The sequence below is a fragment of the Anoplopoma fimbria genome, chromosome 15 (genome assembly GCF_027596085.1).
Source record: "Anoplopoma fimbria isolate UVic2021 breed Golden Eagle Sablefish chromosome 15, Afim_UVic_2022, whole genome shotgun sequence".
Taxonomy (NCBI): domain Eukaryota; kingdom Metazoa; phylum Chordata; class Actinopteri; order Perciformes; family Anoplopomatidae; genus Anoplopoma; species Anoplopoma fimbria.
Window position 1 is genome coordinate 18,089,263 of NC_072463.1, and position 17,829 is coordinate 18,107,091.

A 17,829-nucleotide genomic window follows, 5' to 3' on the forward strand; every position below is an offset into this window, starting at 1 on the left:
AATAAATTATACAGTGTTGGATTGTGTGAACATTGTTGAGTCAAGGCTGTCTGTCACACCATAAATCAGTCCAGCAACAGCAAGAAGTTGGCTCTGTCCAGTTAACCCATACTTCCAATTGAATTTTTACATTTGAATATTTAAGGGATATGTATGGGTGAATTTTAGCGAGTGAAGCCCACATCTTAAATATTTTGGATGACAAATGCTAACACCTGACCTCATTCTCAACATTAAAAACGTGTGACTTTGAGCGTACATAAAGCGACTTGGTAACATAGGTCGGTGTAGATTTATCTGGTTACATTCATAGTCATAGGTCCCACTTAGTGTTTAGTGATTGGGATTGGATATGTATCATAGTAAAGAAACAGCTTGTGTGTTTTATTTTCAAGCATCTCTGTTCATATCTACATCTGCAAGCAGAAATTAGGACCTTTTTTTGGCTTACGAATAATGAGCATCTTGAGCAGATGGGACTACATACAAAGCCCAAACCTAACAGAAAAAGTAAAACTAAAATAACCTTTAAAAAATCTATTATTAACATCAAATATTCGCACAGAATCTCATGACTCAACAAAACCTGCAGCAACTGCAGGCCGGTTGCGGAAACGATGAGGCGCTAAGTAGGAATTAAGTATTGAAAAGGAATGAACTGACAAATGCAAATGATTATTTCTTCGCTCATTCATAGTATTGAGATAGGATTGGTCTCCATCACAAGTTTTTATCCCTCATTTCAACCAAAAATTCCCCAAACTAGCATTCATGCCTGTTTTGATGAGTCTGATAAGGACATCTAGTGGATCTAAGCTGAAATACAATAACTAGTGTGGTCAGGACTCTTTTGTATGTATTTGTAGGAACAGTACAGTGCGAATCTGTGTGCAAGCGTAACAGTGCTTATTATCTGGACTACAGCGATGAACCAACAATGTGGCTCTTCACTTAATCTCACCACAGACGTTGATGTTTTCTTTACCCCTCGTCCCTCGTAGGACCCGAGTGCCATGCCGCGGCCCACCTCTCAGGACCTGGCTGGGTTCTGGGACTTACTGCAGCTCTCCATCGATGATGTCACCATGAAGTTTGACCAGCTGCAGCAGATCAAGAACAACAACTGGAGGCCCGTAGACAGCCCGGAGAAGAAGGTGAGGGGTCGCATCGACACCGTCAGTCTGAAGATATTACTGTGATTTTACTGGCATGTATCCGTTTAATGGTTTTGATAAAACCTAAATAACTGAAGCTGATTAAATGACATCCTGTGGAAGCATAAACAAAACGGATAGACGTAAGAAACTGCTGGTACTTTGATGCTTTTTTCATGTAAATGTACTCGATTGAACATTTTAGATTAGGGACTGTAAAAAAGTGGGAAGGCACTTTACATTTTTATTGGCAAGCAACTAGATTATTTTATAGATTATTTAGATTAATTTAATCTCTTGTGAGATTTAGTGGGAAAAAAAACACCACACATGTGCAATGCAATAGCTTTGTGAAAACTATTTTCCAATCTAACATATTAAGGTGTTAAGAAGAGTGCTAACTTCTAAATTCTCTGAGCACGTTTTAAGGGTGAAGAAAGTTATACCAACTTAATCCTATTGTATTATTTCATATCAACTTAGATTTGTTATAGTTGAGGAAGTGTTTTGCATTTTCACTCTGAAAAAAACCCCCAATTTAACTTTCAGCACTTTCCACCCCTTCTGACAGAACAAGAGGAATTTATATGTGTGTGTCATGTGTATTACTATGCTCACAACACACCATACATTCATACAAACTAGGACCAGAATGCAGTATGCTCATTGTCTAATGATAAAGTCCAGAAATAGAATGAAAGCTAAAGCATCTTTCACAGTCAAATCTTCAGATCATCATTGATTACAACAGAATTCATTAATCACTGACAGAATTATTTTCTATGTAGAACAGGAAATTCAGCTTTCTTGTCCAGACTTTTGAGACAAATTTGTCAAACTTAAACGAACAGATCTTTTTGTGATACAGATCAAAATATGCCAACAGGGCTCCATTCAAATCTTGAACGGCTTTGATTAGTAAATCGTGCTAAAAAGTACTAGCTTAAAGCTGTACCAACACCCTTAATAATCCTCTCTTTTTCCTAAAGCCACCAGCTCCTGTACCAAAGAAGACAATTCGACAGAGGAGTATGGTGACGAGGGAGAAATCCCTGGACCTCCCAGACAGGGGGCGGCAGGAGGCCCGGCGGAGGCTCATGGCAGCCAAGCGGGCAGCCTCCTTCCGACAGAACTCAGTCTCGGAGCGGGCAGACAGCATCGAGATCTATATTCCCGAGGCTCAGACTAGACTTTGAGAAGATAGGGTCCGGGGTCGACGCGTCTCCCTGCTCCCACGTTCAAACAACTTTAAAAACTAGCCTTTTTTCTAGACTGCTACTCTCTGTACTCTTCCTTTATCCATCTGTTGTCTGATCTCGATAGCCATCCTCAGCGCCCATCGCCAAAAACCATTGGTCTGTAGGATGTGCCGAGCCTCTTCTCCCATTGCCGGAATGAGTGTTAGCAGATATGTATGTCTGACATGGGTTGGTTGGGTTCCTCCTTGGTTTGCTGGTGATCATGATACCCAGCCTACAAGCTCTCTCATCCAATCTCCTGGATGGGTACGTCTGTAGTTTTTCAGCATTTGCAAAGTGCCATTTAAAAAGTGCAGCTTTGAAAACCTACCAGCAACCAGGCCTTTGAGCTAAAACGAGTAAATGAGAGAAACTATATTTATTTCAAGTTGTTCAAAAATGGTCAACGTTAGTAACCCTTCAGTATTTTTCACTAATTTAAGGTGACATTATGGATCTTTTTGTTGTGTTTTATGGGATAAATGTTAATTACAAGCAAAATATCACAAAATTGTTGTAAGTTCAAAAACTTAAACTGAAAAGTGCCAATGCTTGAAATACCTCAACTATGTGCATGTGGCACTGATCACCCATTCAAGGTTATTCAGGCAGCCCTTATAAGCTCTGGACTGGTCAGTGTTGAAAAAATGCAGCTTTCTACTCAATCTGGTTGTAGTCAAATGTTTTTCTTGGTCTGGATTGGTGGAAGAATGACATCTGTCAGCTCATTAACATGCACATTTCAAACAACTTTCCTATATATCTCATGTTCCTGTTGCCAACTTTCAAATATTGACATTTACTTGAAGCTGAAAACATGCAAGTCTTGTGCCAACATTTTCACTATGTCAATGCAGTAGAAAAAAAACTATGAAGGTTTGTGTAACTCCTTAGATCAAAATGTGTAGACAAATGCACTTATGCACTTATTACAATTCTCTCTATTTCCAAGGGAAATGTACATACCCAAGTTCACAATAGTACTGTTGTATTTTTGAATTGTGAGCGGGAAGAATATTCATCTTGTACATTTTTTTCCCTCATGTCGACTTCTTGCCTGCCCTATCTATTGCTTTTGACAAACTTAGATTTGTTGCATACATAAAGTGGCTCGATCACACAAACACACACACACACACACACACACACACACACACACACACACACACACACACACACACACACACACACACACACACACAAACGCAAAACCATGCTGCTGTGTTTTCATCTAATAAACTTCTCTCAGGCCCTTTCAAGTAGCGCCCTCAGCCACAGTTAATGAGGAGTGATAGAAAAACTGCCGAAACATAAACAAAATATCTGCATACTAGTTTCATTAATCCAAGAAATTATTTGTAATCTTCGTATTTCTTGAAAAGTTCTGTGTTGTTGAAAGTCTCCTGAAGCAGTGTCTTATCTGCATTCACTCCCTTTAGGAAAGGCTGGGAAATAATGAAACTAAAGTAGGGCAAAGGCATTCCAGAAGGATGCAAGCAGCACGTCCCAAATAACTCAAATTTTGCAAGTCGGTTGAAAGGAAATACATGAGGAATAGGATATAAGCTCTCTGTGGCTACGCAGAGCAGGGTGTGATATTTTGTCTTAACATGATGTGGTTAGCGAGACATTTTTGTTTGCCTTTGAATCCCATAACAGTGTTGAGATGTACCAATTGCACCAGCTCTTCATAAGTTTAGCTTTATGATAACATAAGTTTTTAACACTAAGCGGAGGTTTCTACATTAAATATAAATAGTTTGACCACACAAATACATTCTGTAGATTAGCTGTCATAAAAAACCTACACATACCACCAGCCATGTGTTACTGTTACCTAGCTAACTGAACCCACTGACAAAGCATTAGCTTGTTAATAAAGAGTTCATATGAAAGCGCAACTCCACTTAGTAGCTTAAACTAATAATTTGAAAGAAGCCGGTAGATGCTAAGAATTTAGAAATGACTTAACACACAAACTAAGTGATGGATTTATGAAGAGCTGGTGCAACCCAATCATGGTACGTGCTGTGAAAGTAAAAAACCTAAAGTTATGGGGCCGTGTATAAGAGTCTCTGTTGGTTATAGAATTTACTTCCAGGTAGTTATAAAATACCTTTATCATCTAGTTAACTCATTCAGTTGCTCTTTATCATCAGACTTTGGTGTCAGAAACCTGAACATCAATCTAAATTGCGTTGCCAATCTCATATTCAAATTACTGACCCACAAAACTTAAGTTTTATTGGTAAAAATGTGGGGTAATTAACAAACTAAACGGTGCTGCTTTTTATTAAACAAATACAGTACTAAAAAAAACAATCAATGCCACATGAATGCGCCTACATCTGATGAATACATCACATAAAAATCTATTTTTAAGACTTTTGATTGAGTGATTGTGCCAGTGTTTATTATGGGTAGGACCAGGGATGTTTATCATATGGCAGTAACTAGAAAGAACATTTGGTGTGTGTTGTTGTAGTGCAGTGTTGACACATTCAGAAAAGAGAGGGTGAATTTGGGGTCCTTTTTTTTAATCCCATACCATAGCATATCATTTACTTTTTTGTGCCAAATGTTTTAACCATATTCAGGAGTCTTATGGAATTGTGTCTCTTAACCCACCATGACTTTTACCGTGAGTATAGATGTCTTTTACTTTAATTTGATTCCAACCTTTCACTGGATCAGAATGCATAAGACATGGTTTATTTGACATGAATTCTTGTAGCAGAGCAGCTCAGACATTACATTTCAGAGAGCTAAGAAGTATACTCAGTCTTAAAAATCACCAAGTAACCAAAGTCAGTGGTGACAGTGTTTCAAACATGCAGTGCAATACTTCAATTAAAGATTGGGCTTTTAATAGCTCAACGCTGAGTGAGTGTTAGATTACACCTTTCTTTTAAAACATACCATCTATAATTCTTCTTTTTTTTTTTCATAGCAGAGGCAGGGACCTTTAGCAGTATGACAGTGGGTTTCTGGAAAATGTCCGGTGTGTGTGATGCCAGGCAGTTGGCAGAGCAGAGACGTTCCCCTGCTGTTGCCACAGCGGCAGGCAGACGGGAGGGAGACAGACTCGGCCTGACATATGCTGGCTTAGAGGAGACGAGAGCTCCGCGCTGAGCCCCAAACTGCTGGTGCTGTACGCTGTTGTGTAGCTGGAAGGCTGTTCTGTGACGATCGCTATATGCGCTGTGCTGGGTATTTTTTTCAGCCTGCCTTTGACTAAGCAAAGCAGCTTATGTAAGATTTTGGGTCCTTGGTGAGATCAGGCAAACAGCCTCCAAGGCCCCTTCAAAGCTTGTGTTGATAAATGTATTGCTGAATAGTGGCCTGTACTGAAGAACTTAAGCATCAGCGCCACACGTATTTCTATCAATCTGTGCTCGGCTAGTTTCACTGAAGGCTGTCTTTGAAACAACAGAGGACTTTCTATTTTATGCAAATTGATCAGGGCTGTAAAATAAATTAAGTGCATCCTCCACCTTGGTTAAGTTTAAAGCATACATCTCTTGCTCCTCCAAGAGGCATTCGCATAATCGCAATGAGACCAGACCACTTCAAGATGTATTGTGGAATCAGTTTCAGAAGTCACAAAGGAGCAGAAAACGGGATTTGTGCTTTAGAGACACTGGCTTTAGTAAATTTACAGCTACAGTTAGTGATAAGAACTGAGCTTGCAGAAAGCATACATTTAGTTTAAGAACTTCCCTTTTGGAAAAAAAACATTACCTTGGTACTCGGAGCAAAATGGAAAATCCCTCGGCTGTAATGGCTGGGTCAAGTCTCCTTCTACTTATGACAAGTTTCTAACCTTTTCAGTATTTATTGTCCTCTGAGGGCCTCTTGTCACAATGTGACGTTGTCTTTCCTTGAAACTTATTTTGGTTGGCGTTTAATGTACGATCCCTCCGGCTGACGTGCGCTTTTGTGGCGTGCATGTGAGCACTGGAGGATTAAAACGTGACTGTGATTCAACTTTTGGTGAAGTTAGGGTAATTGAACAGCTAGTCACCCACCAAAACATTGAAAACCCCCAAGGGCACCAGTGTCACACTTAATGTTATGAGGGCAGCAATCAACTACAAGTGCCACCTTTTCTGACTTATCCAGCATACTGTAAAATCATCACTCTACGCAGCCACATTATCCCTCATCGGTTTTTGTGAAAGCAAACCATTACTGCCATCAACTTCCCTTTCCCATTTCCAATCACATCTTTCTATTATTTCATCTCGTAGCTCGACATCCGTGGCCTCACTTGTACGACTGTCTACTGTCTGCTTTTAACTCTAGAACCCGTGATGTGAAATATTTCAGGGGGACTTTTTTTCGTAACCATGCCGTGGAAAGAGCGTCAGACTCACTGAGATAGACTCATACAACACTTCCTTGAACTTGGAATGTGAAACCACTCTATAATTACTAGATAAAATGAAAAAGGTAGTCGTTTAGCTAAAACTATTTTCATCTCTTGTATATCATATCTATAGTGAGGATGAATATAATGCCAAATATTCATTATTTGTAAAGAAATATATATATAGATATATAAATATATAATATATGCTTCATTGAAACATGACTATTTTCTGCATTTGCTCATGTTTTTGTTGTCATTTTTACTTTGTTATGGTTATTTTATAAACTGATATGATGGCATGCGAAATACTGATTCTGAATGTAGGCTTATTTATTCATTTTAGAGAGTTAGAAATTATGCCACTGCCCCACTGATATGCTATGTATTTATTTAAGTCAATCACATTTTCTCAATATGTGTTATTTCAGTGCAAGTTAACGTGTTATTTTTTGTATTATTTGAGGTGTTTGCAACCACGTATGCATTTCCCTCCATTCTTTCCTAGCTGAGCTATTGAAAGATTTTTGCCTCTTTGAGTAGTTTGATCATTGCTGAGATCATCCAGTGTAAATAATTCTGCAATTAAATTTTTGAAGAAAAAGTTTGGAAAAACGTGTCTGTGTGGTGCCTCTTTACCTTGTAAAATCTAACTGTGAACTTAGTAGTGCACTCTCGCTACTGTGCCAATTAGAGTAAGTATTAAAAGTAAGTAGGTAAAATTTGTGAAATATTTTACACAAATCTTGTTATAGATAATTTCATATTGACACCAAACTACATTATTCAGCCATCAGATGCTTGTCCTAATAACAGCAGTACTCCTGATGGTAGTATGTCAGCTCACAGGAGGGAACCTCAATGAATTTATGAATGTGTTCTTCACATTTCATCCATTTTATATTTGTATAGCTCACCAAAATAGGAATGAAATTAAGCTGAAGAGCAGCTCTGAATCATCCGTCAAAGAAAATGCTGCATTTATCTTTTACTGTTTTACTGAGTCAGGACAGTCATGTGTTTTGGCCTTTATTTCATGGTATAGAAAATAATATCACTTAATATTAAAATTAAAAGATACGATATATCACTTTAAAGTAGAGTCAGTGTTTCTGGAGAAAGATTATCTATATTTGAATTCCACACCAAAACAAATACCCCAATCCAGATTTACCGTTCCTCTCACTCCCACTGCCTTTCTCTTTATCTCCATGGCCTCTCCCCTCTCCTCTGCATGAGCACTAATGTGCTTGGGAATAGTGTTGTGTTGTTTGTTTCCCATTTGCAGAACTGGGGCAATGTATGAAAACCAGATTACTTTTTTTTAGCACACACAGAGCTGCCGGTAGCAGGCTGTCAGGAGATATTTGCTGAATCTGACAAAAAAGTGTGTTGGATTAGAATTGCTAACTGCACCTTTAATAAATATTTATTTTTCATAGAGACACCAAAATCAATCAGAGTTCACTCACCTTTCACTTCAATCCCTTAAATCAGAGCAAAAATAATGACTAAAAAATATTCAAATCAGATCTTCTAGCTCAAAAATAACATTGGTGGAAGATGCATTTAGAGAGTTGGTTGTGGATTGTCATGATAGTGTATTCCATGATGATAACAGACAGTTTAGCATTCATGCTATTGTAAAGTGAATCTGATTAAGGCCCATGACGAAACCACAGCAGGTTTCATGCTCTGTTGCCATGTTGGTTTTATCGGCAGAGTTGCATAATTGGTGTGCTAGACAAATATTTCTCTACAGATTTCCTTTCAGACCACCTGTGTCCTATTATTATAAGCACATGTTTTAATAATGACAATCATTTTGATAGTACCACTTCTGCAGGTTGTAGATGTGTTTGCAATAATATGATGCTTGCTGCTGTGTTTCAGGACTGCACTTTAAACTCATCTTTGTCATTATAGTCTAAAAGACCCTCCCACACGTGTTCCAATAGCTCTGGCTGATTCCTCTTCTCGGTTGTAACCTTTATTAATGCAACATTTTGACCAACAAGGTCTCTGTCACCCTACAAAGCTACTAGGAGAGTCAGGAAGATGTCAATCTTTAAAAAGTATGTTGATAAAAAAATCCTACTGCTTTATGCTTTGTCTTTCAATTAATCTTCAGATTGATTTTGTATGTTCTTGTAGTTGATACTTTAATATTGGGGAGGTCATTAAATCATATCAGCCATTCAGCAGCCATTCATTAACAAGGGTTAAGTAATTTCCATTAAAAACTTCATAGAACTCAACCCCTTGCCCTCGCTTAAACAATTTCAAATATGCAAGGCAAGATCCCCCTCTGTTGGTCAAAGAATGAAACTCATGGCGTCTGCTAAATGACTGTAATGTAATGTAATGTAAATCATGGGTTCTTCAGTTGTTCCAGTTGGATTTCAAAGAACACATTTCTTCCTTCATTGCCAAAAAAAAAGTCTAGATTCAATTCGACTTAAATAGTTGATCAGACTCTGTGATTATTATGATTCATCTCAAAGAAGTTTTATCAAAGAAAGCGGCGGTTTTTTCTTTACTTTTTACTATTCGTCCAAAAGGTTTAATTAGTTCTGACCCACCAGTGAGTGAAGTCCTCAAGTGTTTATACAGTGCTAAGAGATATTCAACGACTTGAAGATCTGGGAAACCTTATCAACATATAATGATGGTTATTGTTGTTGTTGGAGGTGAAATTCTGTAGCTGGTATATCTCAAATCCTTTTCAGTGGAAAGCAGATCACAAACACTGCAGATACTGTGCCTCTGATAACTGACTGAGAAGCATAACGTAGCCAATCTCACCAGTGAAGCAGCTCCCGCAGGTCAGATGCTTTTATCAGATGGTGTGTGTTTTGAATCAGTTGTTGAACCACCACGCACATCATATCAAGAAGTTCCTTCCACCAGCCTCTTTTGTGTGGAGCCTGCATGTTGTCCTTGTGTCTCTGTGGGTTTCCTCCAGCAGTTCTGACGTTATTTGTCTGTATGAATGTGTGTTATCACTATGGCAACCTCCAAAAGGTGCACCCTGCTTCTCACACAGTGCCTGTGCTCAGTGCATGCGATGGGTAAACTGCACCGTCTCCTGCAACCCTCCAACATAAAGTTTGGAAATTTGATGTAGATATTTTTCTACAACTTGTATTGCTCTTACAATATTTTCACCATGTAATCATATATACAGTTGTGTCCTTGGGCAAGATATAATTCCATATGTGTTCCTTCATAGTTTGGATGTCTTCAATATTAATCTACAATGTAGAAAATAAATAAAATAAAGAAAAACCATTGAATGAGAAATGCTCAACAAACCAGAATATGTTTTATATTTTAGATTCTTCAAAGTAGTTGAATGAGAAGATGTGTCCAAACTTTTGACTGGTACTGCATATTTATTGGTTTTATACATTTAACACAATTTACATACATAAATGAACCTTCCCCCAACCTGAACATATGGCAGTATATAAAATAACAATAAATAATACAAATATCACTTAAAAATAAATAAATGGCTAAATTATACAGTACCAGTCAAAGGTTTGGACACACCTTCTCATTCAATGGTTTTTCTTTATTTTTTATTTTTTTCTACATTGTACTCCTTGGTACCCCTCAGCTGGCATGGGGTTTGACAGAAACCGCAGACCGACCCTCCGTGGTGCCGTTTAGGGATGCGGACTTCTTGCCAAAGTTCCAGTCCACCGGGTTGAGCAGCTGCATGGTCTTCTTGTGCGTCCAGATGGGGTTGATGATAAACGTGAGCAGGGCGAGGCCTGTGAAGAGGAGCAGGCGTGGGGGAAGGGCCACGTGGGTGCTGAGCTCTCCCCAGTGGGTCAACAATACCCACCACATGTAGTAGGTGAGCACCATGCGACAGTGGAAGGAGTGGATCATCACCCACTGGTTGGCTCTCCAAAACAGGGTGTGTGCCCAGCCAGCCTGGCAGGGAGGAAGAAAGATTGATGACCATTTTACAAAACCATAAAATGCACAGTCTTGTGACTCAAGTTAACTTAAATCACATCGGTTAGCAGGAGGAACAGAGAAAGGTTTAGGTACAGGCTCGATCTCTTTTAATAGAACTTCCTCTTTCTAAGAATGTTATCTCAACACAATCATTTGGTGCACAAGACCAAAAAGGAACTAAAATCTTGTGACACTTGCAGTCATTTAGATCATGCTTGACAGGTATATTAAGGAAAAAGATCAATCAACCAGCAGCTGCAGATGCAACTAGAGCCATTGGAAGTCTGGTGAAATAACAAACATGATTTGGGCAATCACTGCTTAAATGTGATGTACACAGTACCAGTCAAAGGTTTGGACACACCTTCTCATTCAATGGTTTTACTTTATTTTTATTTGTTTCTACATTGTAGATTAATATTGAAGACATCCAAACTATGAAGGAACACATATGGAATTATGTGGTAAACAAACAAATGCTCAACAAACCAGAATATGTTTTATATTTTACATTCTTCAAAGTAGTTGAATGAGAAGGTGTGAACAAACTTTTGACTGGTACTGTATGTGTTCCTTCATAGTTTGGATGTCTTCAATATTAATCTACAATGTAGAAAAAAATAAAAATAAAGAAAAAACATTGAATGAGAAGGTGTGAACAAACTTTTGACTGGTACTGTGGTACTGTATATGTCTGTGTTATTTACTGTGTGATACATTTGTATCTATGTTATCTTTGACTTCATGACATATAACCAATGAAAAGAGGAGCTTGAGCGGCATCGACCAATGGGATATCAGGAAGTTTAAAGTGGGCGTTACTTCCTGTTTCGGGGGAGGGGGGAGGGGGTCATGTGACCAAATTACAGTCGCATGATCTGAGTTTTGTTGTGAACTGTTTCGTAAACCCACCTTTAGGTATGTACCACTGCAACGTCCTCCCAGACCACGATACAGCTCTGGCCGTCGTGTTTGTGACCGGTGTTTCTCTGACTTTCGTAGGCGTCTTCTCACACACCATGCACCGACCGGCCCCTGCTTACTGCCCCACCTGCAGCTGAGCCGCTCCACGGGCACAACATGGACCCCGAGCAGCAGAGCAGCCCTCCTCCCCGGCCCAGCGCGGACTACTTCTCGTGGGACTACCGCCTCCAGCTGATCGGCCTGAGCTTCTCCTTCTACGCGGGGGTGTTCCTCCTCTCCCACCTCCTGTCTGCGTCTTTGTCCCGCACATACACCTCCCTGGCAGCCAAGGAGAAGGTCTTCTGGAACCTGGCAGCGACCCGCGCCGTGTTCGGCATCCAGAGCACCGTGGCCGGTCTCCGGGCCCTGACCCAGGACTCTGCGTTGACCAGGGACCGGGTGAGGGGTCAGGAGGACTGGTCGTGGTTCGGTGTCCTCACAGCCACGGGGTTCTTCGTGTTTGAGAACGTAGCCCTCCACAGCTCCAGTGTGGTGTTCCGCTCGTTTGACCTCCCGCTGGCCACGCACCATTTCTTCGCCCTGTCCGGGTTTGGGTCGTCCGTGTTGTGGGACTCCACGGGACACTACCTGTCCATGGTCACACTGCTGCTGGAGATGAGCACGCCCTTCACCTGTATATCCTGGATGTTACTGAAGGTAGTGCATTTATTGTGTGTATACATACATACATACATACATACATACATACATACATACATACATACATATATACATACATACATACATACATACATACATACATACATACATACATACATATTAATACATACATACATACATACATACATACATACATACATACATAATACACATCACATTTAAGCAGTGATTGCCCAAATTATGTTTGTTATTTCACCAGACTTCCAATGGCTCTAGTTGCATCTGAAGCTGCTGGTTGGTTGATATTTTTCCTTAATGTACAGTACCAGTCAAAAGTTTGTTCACACCTTCTCATTCAACTACTTTGAAGAATGTAAAATATAAAACATATTCTGGTTTGTTGAGCATTTGTTTGTTTACCACATAATTCCATATGTGTTCCTTCATAGTTTGGATGTCTTCAATATTAATCTACAATGTAGAAAAAAATAAAAATAAAGAAAAACCATTGAATGAGAAGGTGTGTCCAAACCTTTGACTGGTACTGTGTACATCACATTTAAGCAGTGATTGCCCAAATCATGTTTGTTATTTCACCAGACTTCCAATGGCTCTAGTTGCATCTGCAGCTGCTGGTTGATTGATCTTTTTCCTTAATATACCTGTCAAGCATGATCTAAATGACTGCAAGTGTCACACGATTTTAGTTCCTTTTTGGTCTTGTGCACCAAATGATTGTGTTGAGATAACATTCTTAGAAAGAGGAAGTTCTATTAAAAGAGATTGAGCCTGTACCTAAACCTTTCTCTGTTCCTCCTGCTAACCGATGTGATTTAAGTTAACTTGAGTCACAAGACTGTGCATTTTATGGTTTTGTAAAATGGTCATCAATCTTTCTTCCTCCCTGACAGGCTGGCTGGGCACACACCCTGTTTTGGAGAGCCAACCAGTGGGTGATGATCCACTCCTTCCACTGCCGCATGGTGCTCACCTACTACATGTGGTGGGTATTGTTGACCCACTGGGGAGAGCTCAGCACCCACGTGGCCCTTCCCCCACGCCTGCTCCTCTTCACAGGCCTCGCCCTGCTCACGTTTATCATCAACCCCATCTGGACGCACAAGAAGACCATGCAGCTGCTCAACCCGGTGGACTGGAACTTTGGCAAGAAGTCCGCATCCCTAAACGGCACCACGGAGGGTCGGTCTGCGGTTTCTGTCAAACCCCATGCCAGCTGAGGGGTACCAAGGAGGACATTTCCTATCTGAAAGATGCCATACCTTTTTTAATTGGATGTTTGAAGTTACTTTTAGAGTGGCAGTAGCAAGATTGGTGTTAATTCTTTATAAAAGTTCTATTTTTACACAAGTTCCATGCGCTATAAGTGAACTTTGCTATTCAAAAGAGCCCTAACAGGAAAATCATATCAGGTTTCATATATGATAACGTTTGCCACATTGAATTGAAGCCACCCTACACCTACAGTATTTAAAGGTTTACATCCTGTAATACTCAAGGATGTATTTATACTTGTCCTTTTCTACCACAGAACCTCATTCTTTAAACAGCACGTTTAAAGAATGAGGTTCTATCCGTTAGTCATTGAAGCTATTACAAACTAAGTGGACTATTGGATCAGTCCACTCATGAGTCATGTTGCTGTTTTTTGACTGTGAACCCTCTCTCAGCAGAAAAGAGGAGTGTTTCCCGTGGTCATGAAAGAAAAGGCCATCAACACAATCTTCTTTATTTGTGGAAGAAAGCGCAGTGCTGGTCCACTCCATAAAGGCTCTTTTGTCATAAATGGAGATGTTACGTGGCATAACCGAAGCAGTTTACTGATTAATCAAGCAATTTGTTGATCATGATGATTTTTTTTGGTGTTATTGTATGAGTCGAATTATGTTTTATATCTAGCTATGCAACATCAAAACTTAAATAACATGTTTTTCACACAACGGCCTCATTGTACTGGATGCCATGGCATTGTGTGTTGGGTTTGTCCATTGTTTTATGTCTGGCATCAGAAGTCACTCTGCTGCAAATTACAATCTCACAATTACATGCAGTGTTTTGGCTTTAACGGCATTGTAGCTCATTTGAGATGACACGAACAAGCTCTAGAATTTAAGACTTTTCATTTCTGAAGAAATTTCTACCATTAGTATTAATCCAATGTAACATTTTGAGGATATACAAACACTTCTATTTCGGCCCGAGGGCTGACTCAGAGTCTAAATGGTTAACTCATTAACACTATCCACAAAACTGTAACCAGCTTTGGAAAACAGGCGTCAGGATTACTGAGATGAAGCTACACTTGTCTCATTCAGCGGATTGTATTTTACTTTTTTGTACATTGTACAACCTCAGTGACTTAATCAACAGAAATCATTTGAAGCAATTATATTTAAACATTTTAAAGTGTTTTGATCCCTTCATTTATTTACAACTACTTGTTCTCTCACTGTACATCTGAATTTACTATGTTATTACTAAAAAAGGCTAATAAGAGAGGGTTTGATTTTCTTTTGTAATTACAGCATATAATTAACATTATGGGATGGGTGGAGGACTCTGTAAAATCAAAGGTGTAACATCCTGTTTGTGTTGGGAAATGCTTTGATATGAGTCACAAAATAAAATGTTTCTCTCACACAGTATTGTGTCTCTTGGTTTTGTTTAGGTTGTGCTATAAAGCAGCCGCCTGTAGGTGGCAGTATAAGAGTAATAAAGTTTGTTGCACTAGTTTTTCTCATTTGACCTGACAACATATTTTTAAGTCCAAAATCTATTGTCCCTAAAAGACTAGAACATCCCTTTCAACAGGTTGACTAGTATACAAGTTGACGTTGGTTTCATTTCAGTCATTAAAATAATAAAGTAATGATGTGAAAACTTAACATGGATTTGTCTTTTGTGCAGTTTGGAGATACATATGTAGTTATCTCTAGAAAGCACTTTTTTCCCCAATTGGAATCGGTGTGGAGAAGTTAATTAGGTGGAAAAGTGTGACCAGCTGACCTCAAACAGTGATTAGTTATAGTTTAGCCTGTCCTAAAAGTTACCCGTTTGAGAAATGTTTAATGTGGGGAGGATGTATAAGACCTTGGATTTGTTTGGAAACTGCTATTCCATCTGGAACTGAAGTAATTCTTTGAACTGCATGTTGTCTCTTTTAACCTAATGTATAACCTGTTAATCTAGACACAATTTCAATAGAGTGTGATGAGAGGAAACTAACATTTTCTAGAATTACACACGAGTTGGATTTTCCAGTTATATGGTATTATATGCATGTTGAATAGAGCACAGTTAGTCTGCCTTTGTTAGCAGACAATCATGCACCCGGCAAAGGAAGTATATAGAAATGCTGATATAGATCATTGTTACTAAGGTGGGTTTCCTCTGATGCCTTAATGTTTAATGTGATTTAAGATAAGATAAAATAAGATAATCCTTTATTACTTCCGCAGTGGGGACATTTACAGGATTACAGCAGCATAGAGGATAGTGCAAACAAGAGACATAGTAAAAAAACAAGATCAAAAATAAGTATTATAAATAAGCAAATGAGCAATAAAAAAACAGTAAAGAATCCACAGTAACTGAAATATTATATATACAGACAGAAACTATTATAACTATTGTATACTATTGTATTGCATGCTGTACACTGTATGGGGCTGTTTGTGGGGGTTTAAGTGTCTTACTATTGAACATACATGTTTGTTTCTGTTTGTATTTATTAAAGAGATGTTTTATGTTGGAGGACTCTTGCAAAAATAGCCCAGGTTGCTTAAAACAGTTCCTAATAATAATAATAATAATAATAATAATAATAATAATAATAATAATAATAATAAAAACAAATCTTATCAAACATAATCTCCGGACAGCTGTTTCTAAAAGGGAGCCACCTCACGCGTCACGTGAGCAGTTCGGAACTCCTCTGTACGATCCTACATGGAGAAGACGTGGGAAGCGTGATTGACGTTCTGCACAGCCAATCACAGCTCGCCCCAGTCTACCCGTCGACCAATCAGCTGCTTAGACTAGGTTAAGGGTTTTCATGGATGGAGTCAGCTTGCATCGCAGTGAGTCAAGTCAGAAGAAGGACGCTGGGCGAGCACTGGATATGTTTTGATGTGTTTTAAGGTGTGTTAAAGTCCGAAATGCATCGCGGGTAACACTACAGAGGTGTTGCAGCGGATATAGTGTTGTTTTTCTGGGGGAAAAGTCATAAAATGGTGAGTTGGGGACACTTTTCTAAGTTTCTGTCAAAGTTTTAGATTTCCCAAACAACTCAGTGTTAGTGCAGAGGAGAAGTTACGTTTGGTCCAATGCATGATCAGAAGATAACGTAGAGGATCCTTATGTGTTTCACTGTTTCTTTGCATGAGGGAGACGGTCTAACGTGGCGCCTCAGCTGACTGTGCCAAGTCAACACTGTCATCTCACTCCAGCCTCCACTGTTTGATCCTACACATTCACTTTAATTACTACGGCCTTATCTTGGCATCATCAAGCTACTTAATAACAACCTGTAATGCATGTGCTTACCTCTTTTTATTAACTGAACATGATACAATGTTTCCTCAGGTTTTGACTCTTTAACTGTTACATTTTAAAAGAAGTCTCAGTGGAGAACAACCTCATGCTTTTTTTTTCTGAACCCCTTGTGTCTCTCTTTCAAGGATGCAATTACAGGTGCAAACACTGAAAAACAAGGTCATGTTCCCCACCTTGATAACCGTATCTTAATTCATATAAAATATGCTCATAGAAAATAAATGAATACCCCCTAACCCCTTAACATGTACAGTTATGAATAAGTGAGAGTGCCTTCCTGAGCTGCAACGGTCAGCCCAACTACAAATTCAAGTAGTCATGCATAGCATTCCTCAGTGAAAGCCCTGCACAGCGTCAGTCAACTGGAAGATCCGTATATAATGGAATCATAATGTTTCACTGTAGTTGCCTCTCTGCACAGCAAAAAAAAGTGCTTTTCTGAAATCTATTAAGTTCAGCTAAGCCTCCAAAAACAGTTTTAATATGATCAGTGCTTTGATCTTCATTTGTTTGATGTGGTGTCATGCATGTCCAGTCCACTCAGCCAATACATGGCTGAGATAGAACATTGAGGGGATCACACACACGTGCTTGTACACAACAATCTCCGCTGGTCATTTGTTAAGCAAATGACCAGGGTGGCCTGGCGGCAAACACAGATGCTTAATACCTCCCCACAGTGTAATAACACCTAGTGAAGGCTGCCCTGACAACACAGATCAGTTTGGTCCTTGCTCAAAATCACTGCAATTTCCTATAAGCAGTCATGCAAGTCATGTAGACACAGACTCCTTCATGTGTGACACTTTCTCCTCATCAAACCACAGCCGCTCTCATGGTGGATGTTTACACACACCTCTGGGCTCAAAACATTGGTGTTCCGAGGAAATGGATGTTGGCAAACAATGCTAAAGCTATTTGCCACGTCTGTTCTCTAGAT

The 17,829-nt window shown here is 39.4% G+C and overlaps 3 protein-coding genes across 10 annotated transcripts in view; all 3 read left to right on the forward strand.

Moving 5' to 3' along the window:
* The window catches only part of dlgap2a (discs, large (Drosophila) homolog-associated protein 2a), a 146,713-nt gene extending 144,363 nt beyond the window's left edge, over positions 1–2,350 (forward strand). Inside the window, exons 13-14 of the mRNA XM_054614376.1 lie at positions 1,002–1,175; positions 2,144–2,350. Coding sequence (XP_054470351.1) covers positions 1,002–1,175; positions 2,144–2,350 — 381 coding nt within the window. The remainder of the gene's footprint in view (positions 1–1,001; positions 1,176–2,143) is intronic.
* A 9,216-nt stretch (positions 2,351–11,566) lies between these two features.
* cln8 (CLN8 transmembrane ER and ERGIC protein) lies at positions 11,567–15,117 on the forward strand. Of its 2 annotated transcripts, XM_054614081.1 has the most exons (3): positions 11,567–11,651; positions 11,736–12,353; positions 13,229–15,117. In XM_054614081.1, the coding sequence occupies exons 2-3, from the start codon at positions 11,814–11,816 to the stop codon at positions 13,553–13,555; spliced, it is 867 nt and encodes a 288-aa protein (XP_054470056.1). In that variant the 5' UTR covers positions 11,567–11,651; positions 11,736–11,813; the 3' UTR covers positions 13,556–15,117. The 2 variants fall into 2 exon arrangements, with proteins under 2 accessions (XP_054470056.1, XP_054470055.1); XM_054614080.1 differs by having other exon boundaries at positions 11,574–12,353.
* A 1,271-nt stretch (positions 15,118–16,388) lies between these two features.
* arhgef10 (Rho guanine nucleotide exchange factor (GEF) 10) overlaps positions 16,389–17,829 on the forward strand; it is a 49,416-nt gene continuing 47,975 nt past the window's right edge. For 6 of the 7 annotated variants that reach the window (XM_054613757.1, XM_054613758.1, XM_054613762.1 and 3 more), the window contains exon 1: positions 16,405–16,567. The gene's annotated coding sequence lies outside the window, so the exon portion shown is untranslated. Of the gene's footprint in view, positions 16,568–17,829 lie in introns of all 7 variants that reach the window. The other variant, XM_054613760.1, reaches the window with a different exon arrangement.

What these genes read in the sequence shown, in the direction of transcription:
- cln8 (XM_054614081.1), top strand. Translation starts at nt 11,814, where the DNA reads ATGGACCCCGAGCAGCAGAGCAGCCCTCCTCCCCGGCCCAGCGCGGAC. An exon ending in TATCCTGGATGTTACTGAAG is followed by an intron (nt 12,354 to 13,228) that starts GTAGTGCATTTA and finishes CCTCCCTGACAG; the next exon opens with GCTGGCTGGGCACACACCCT.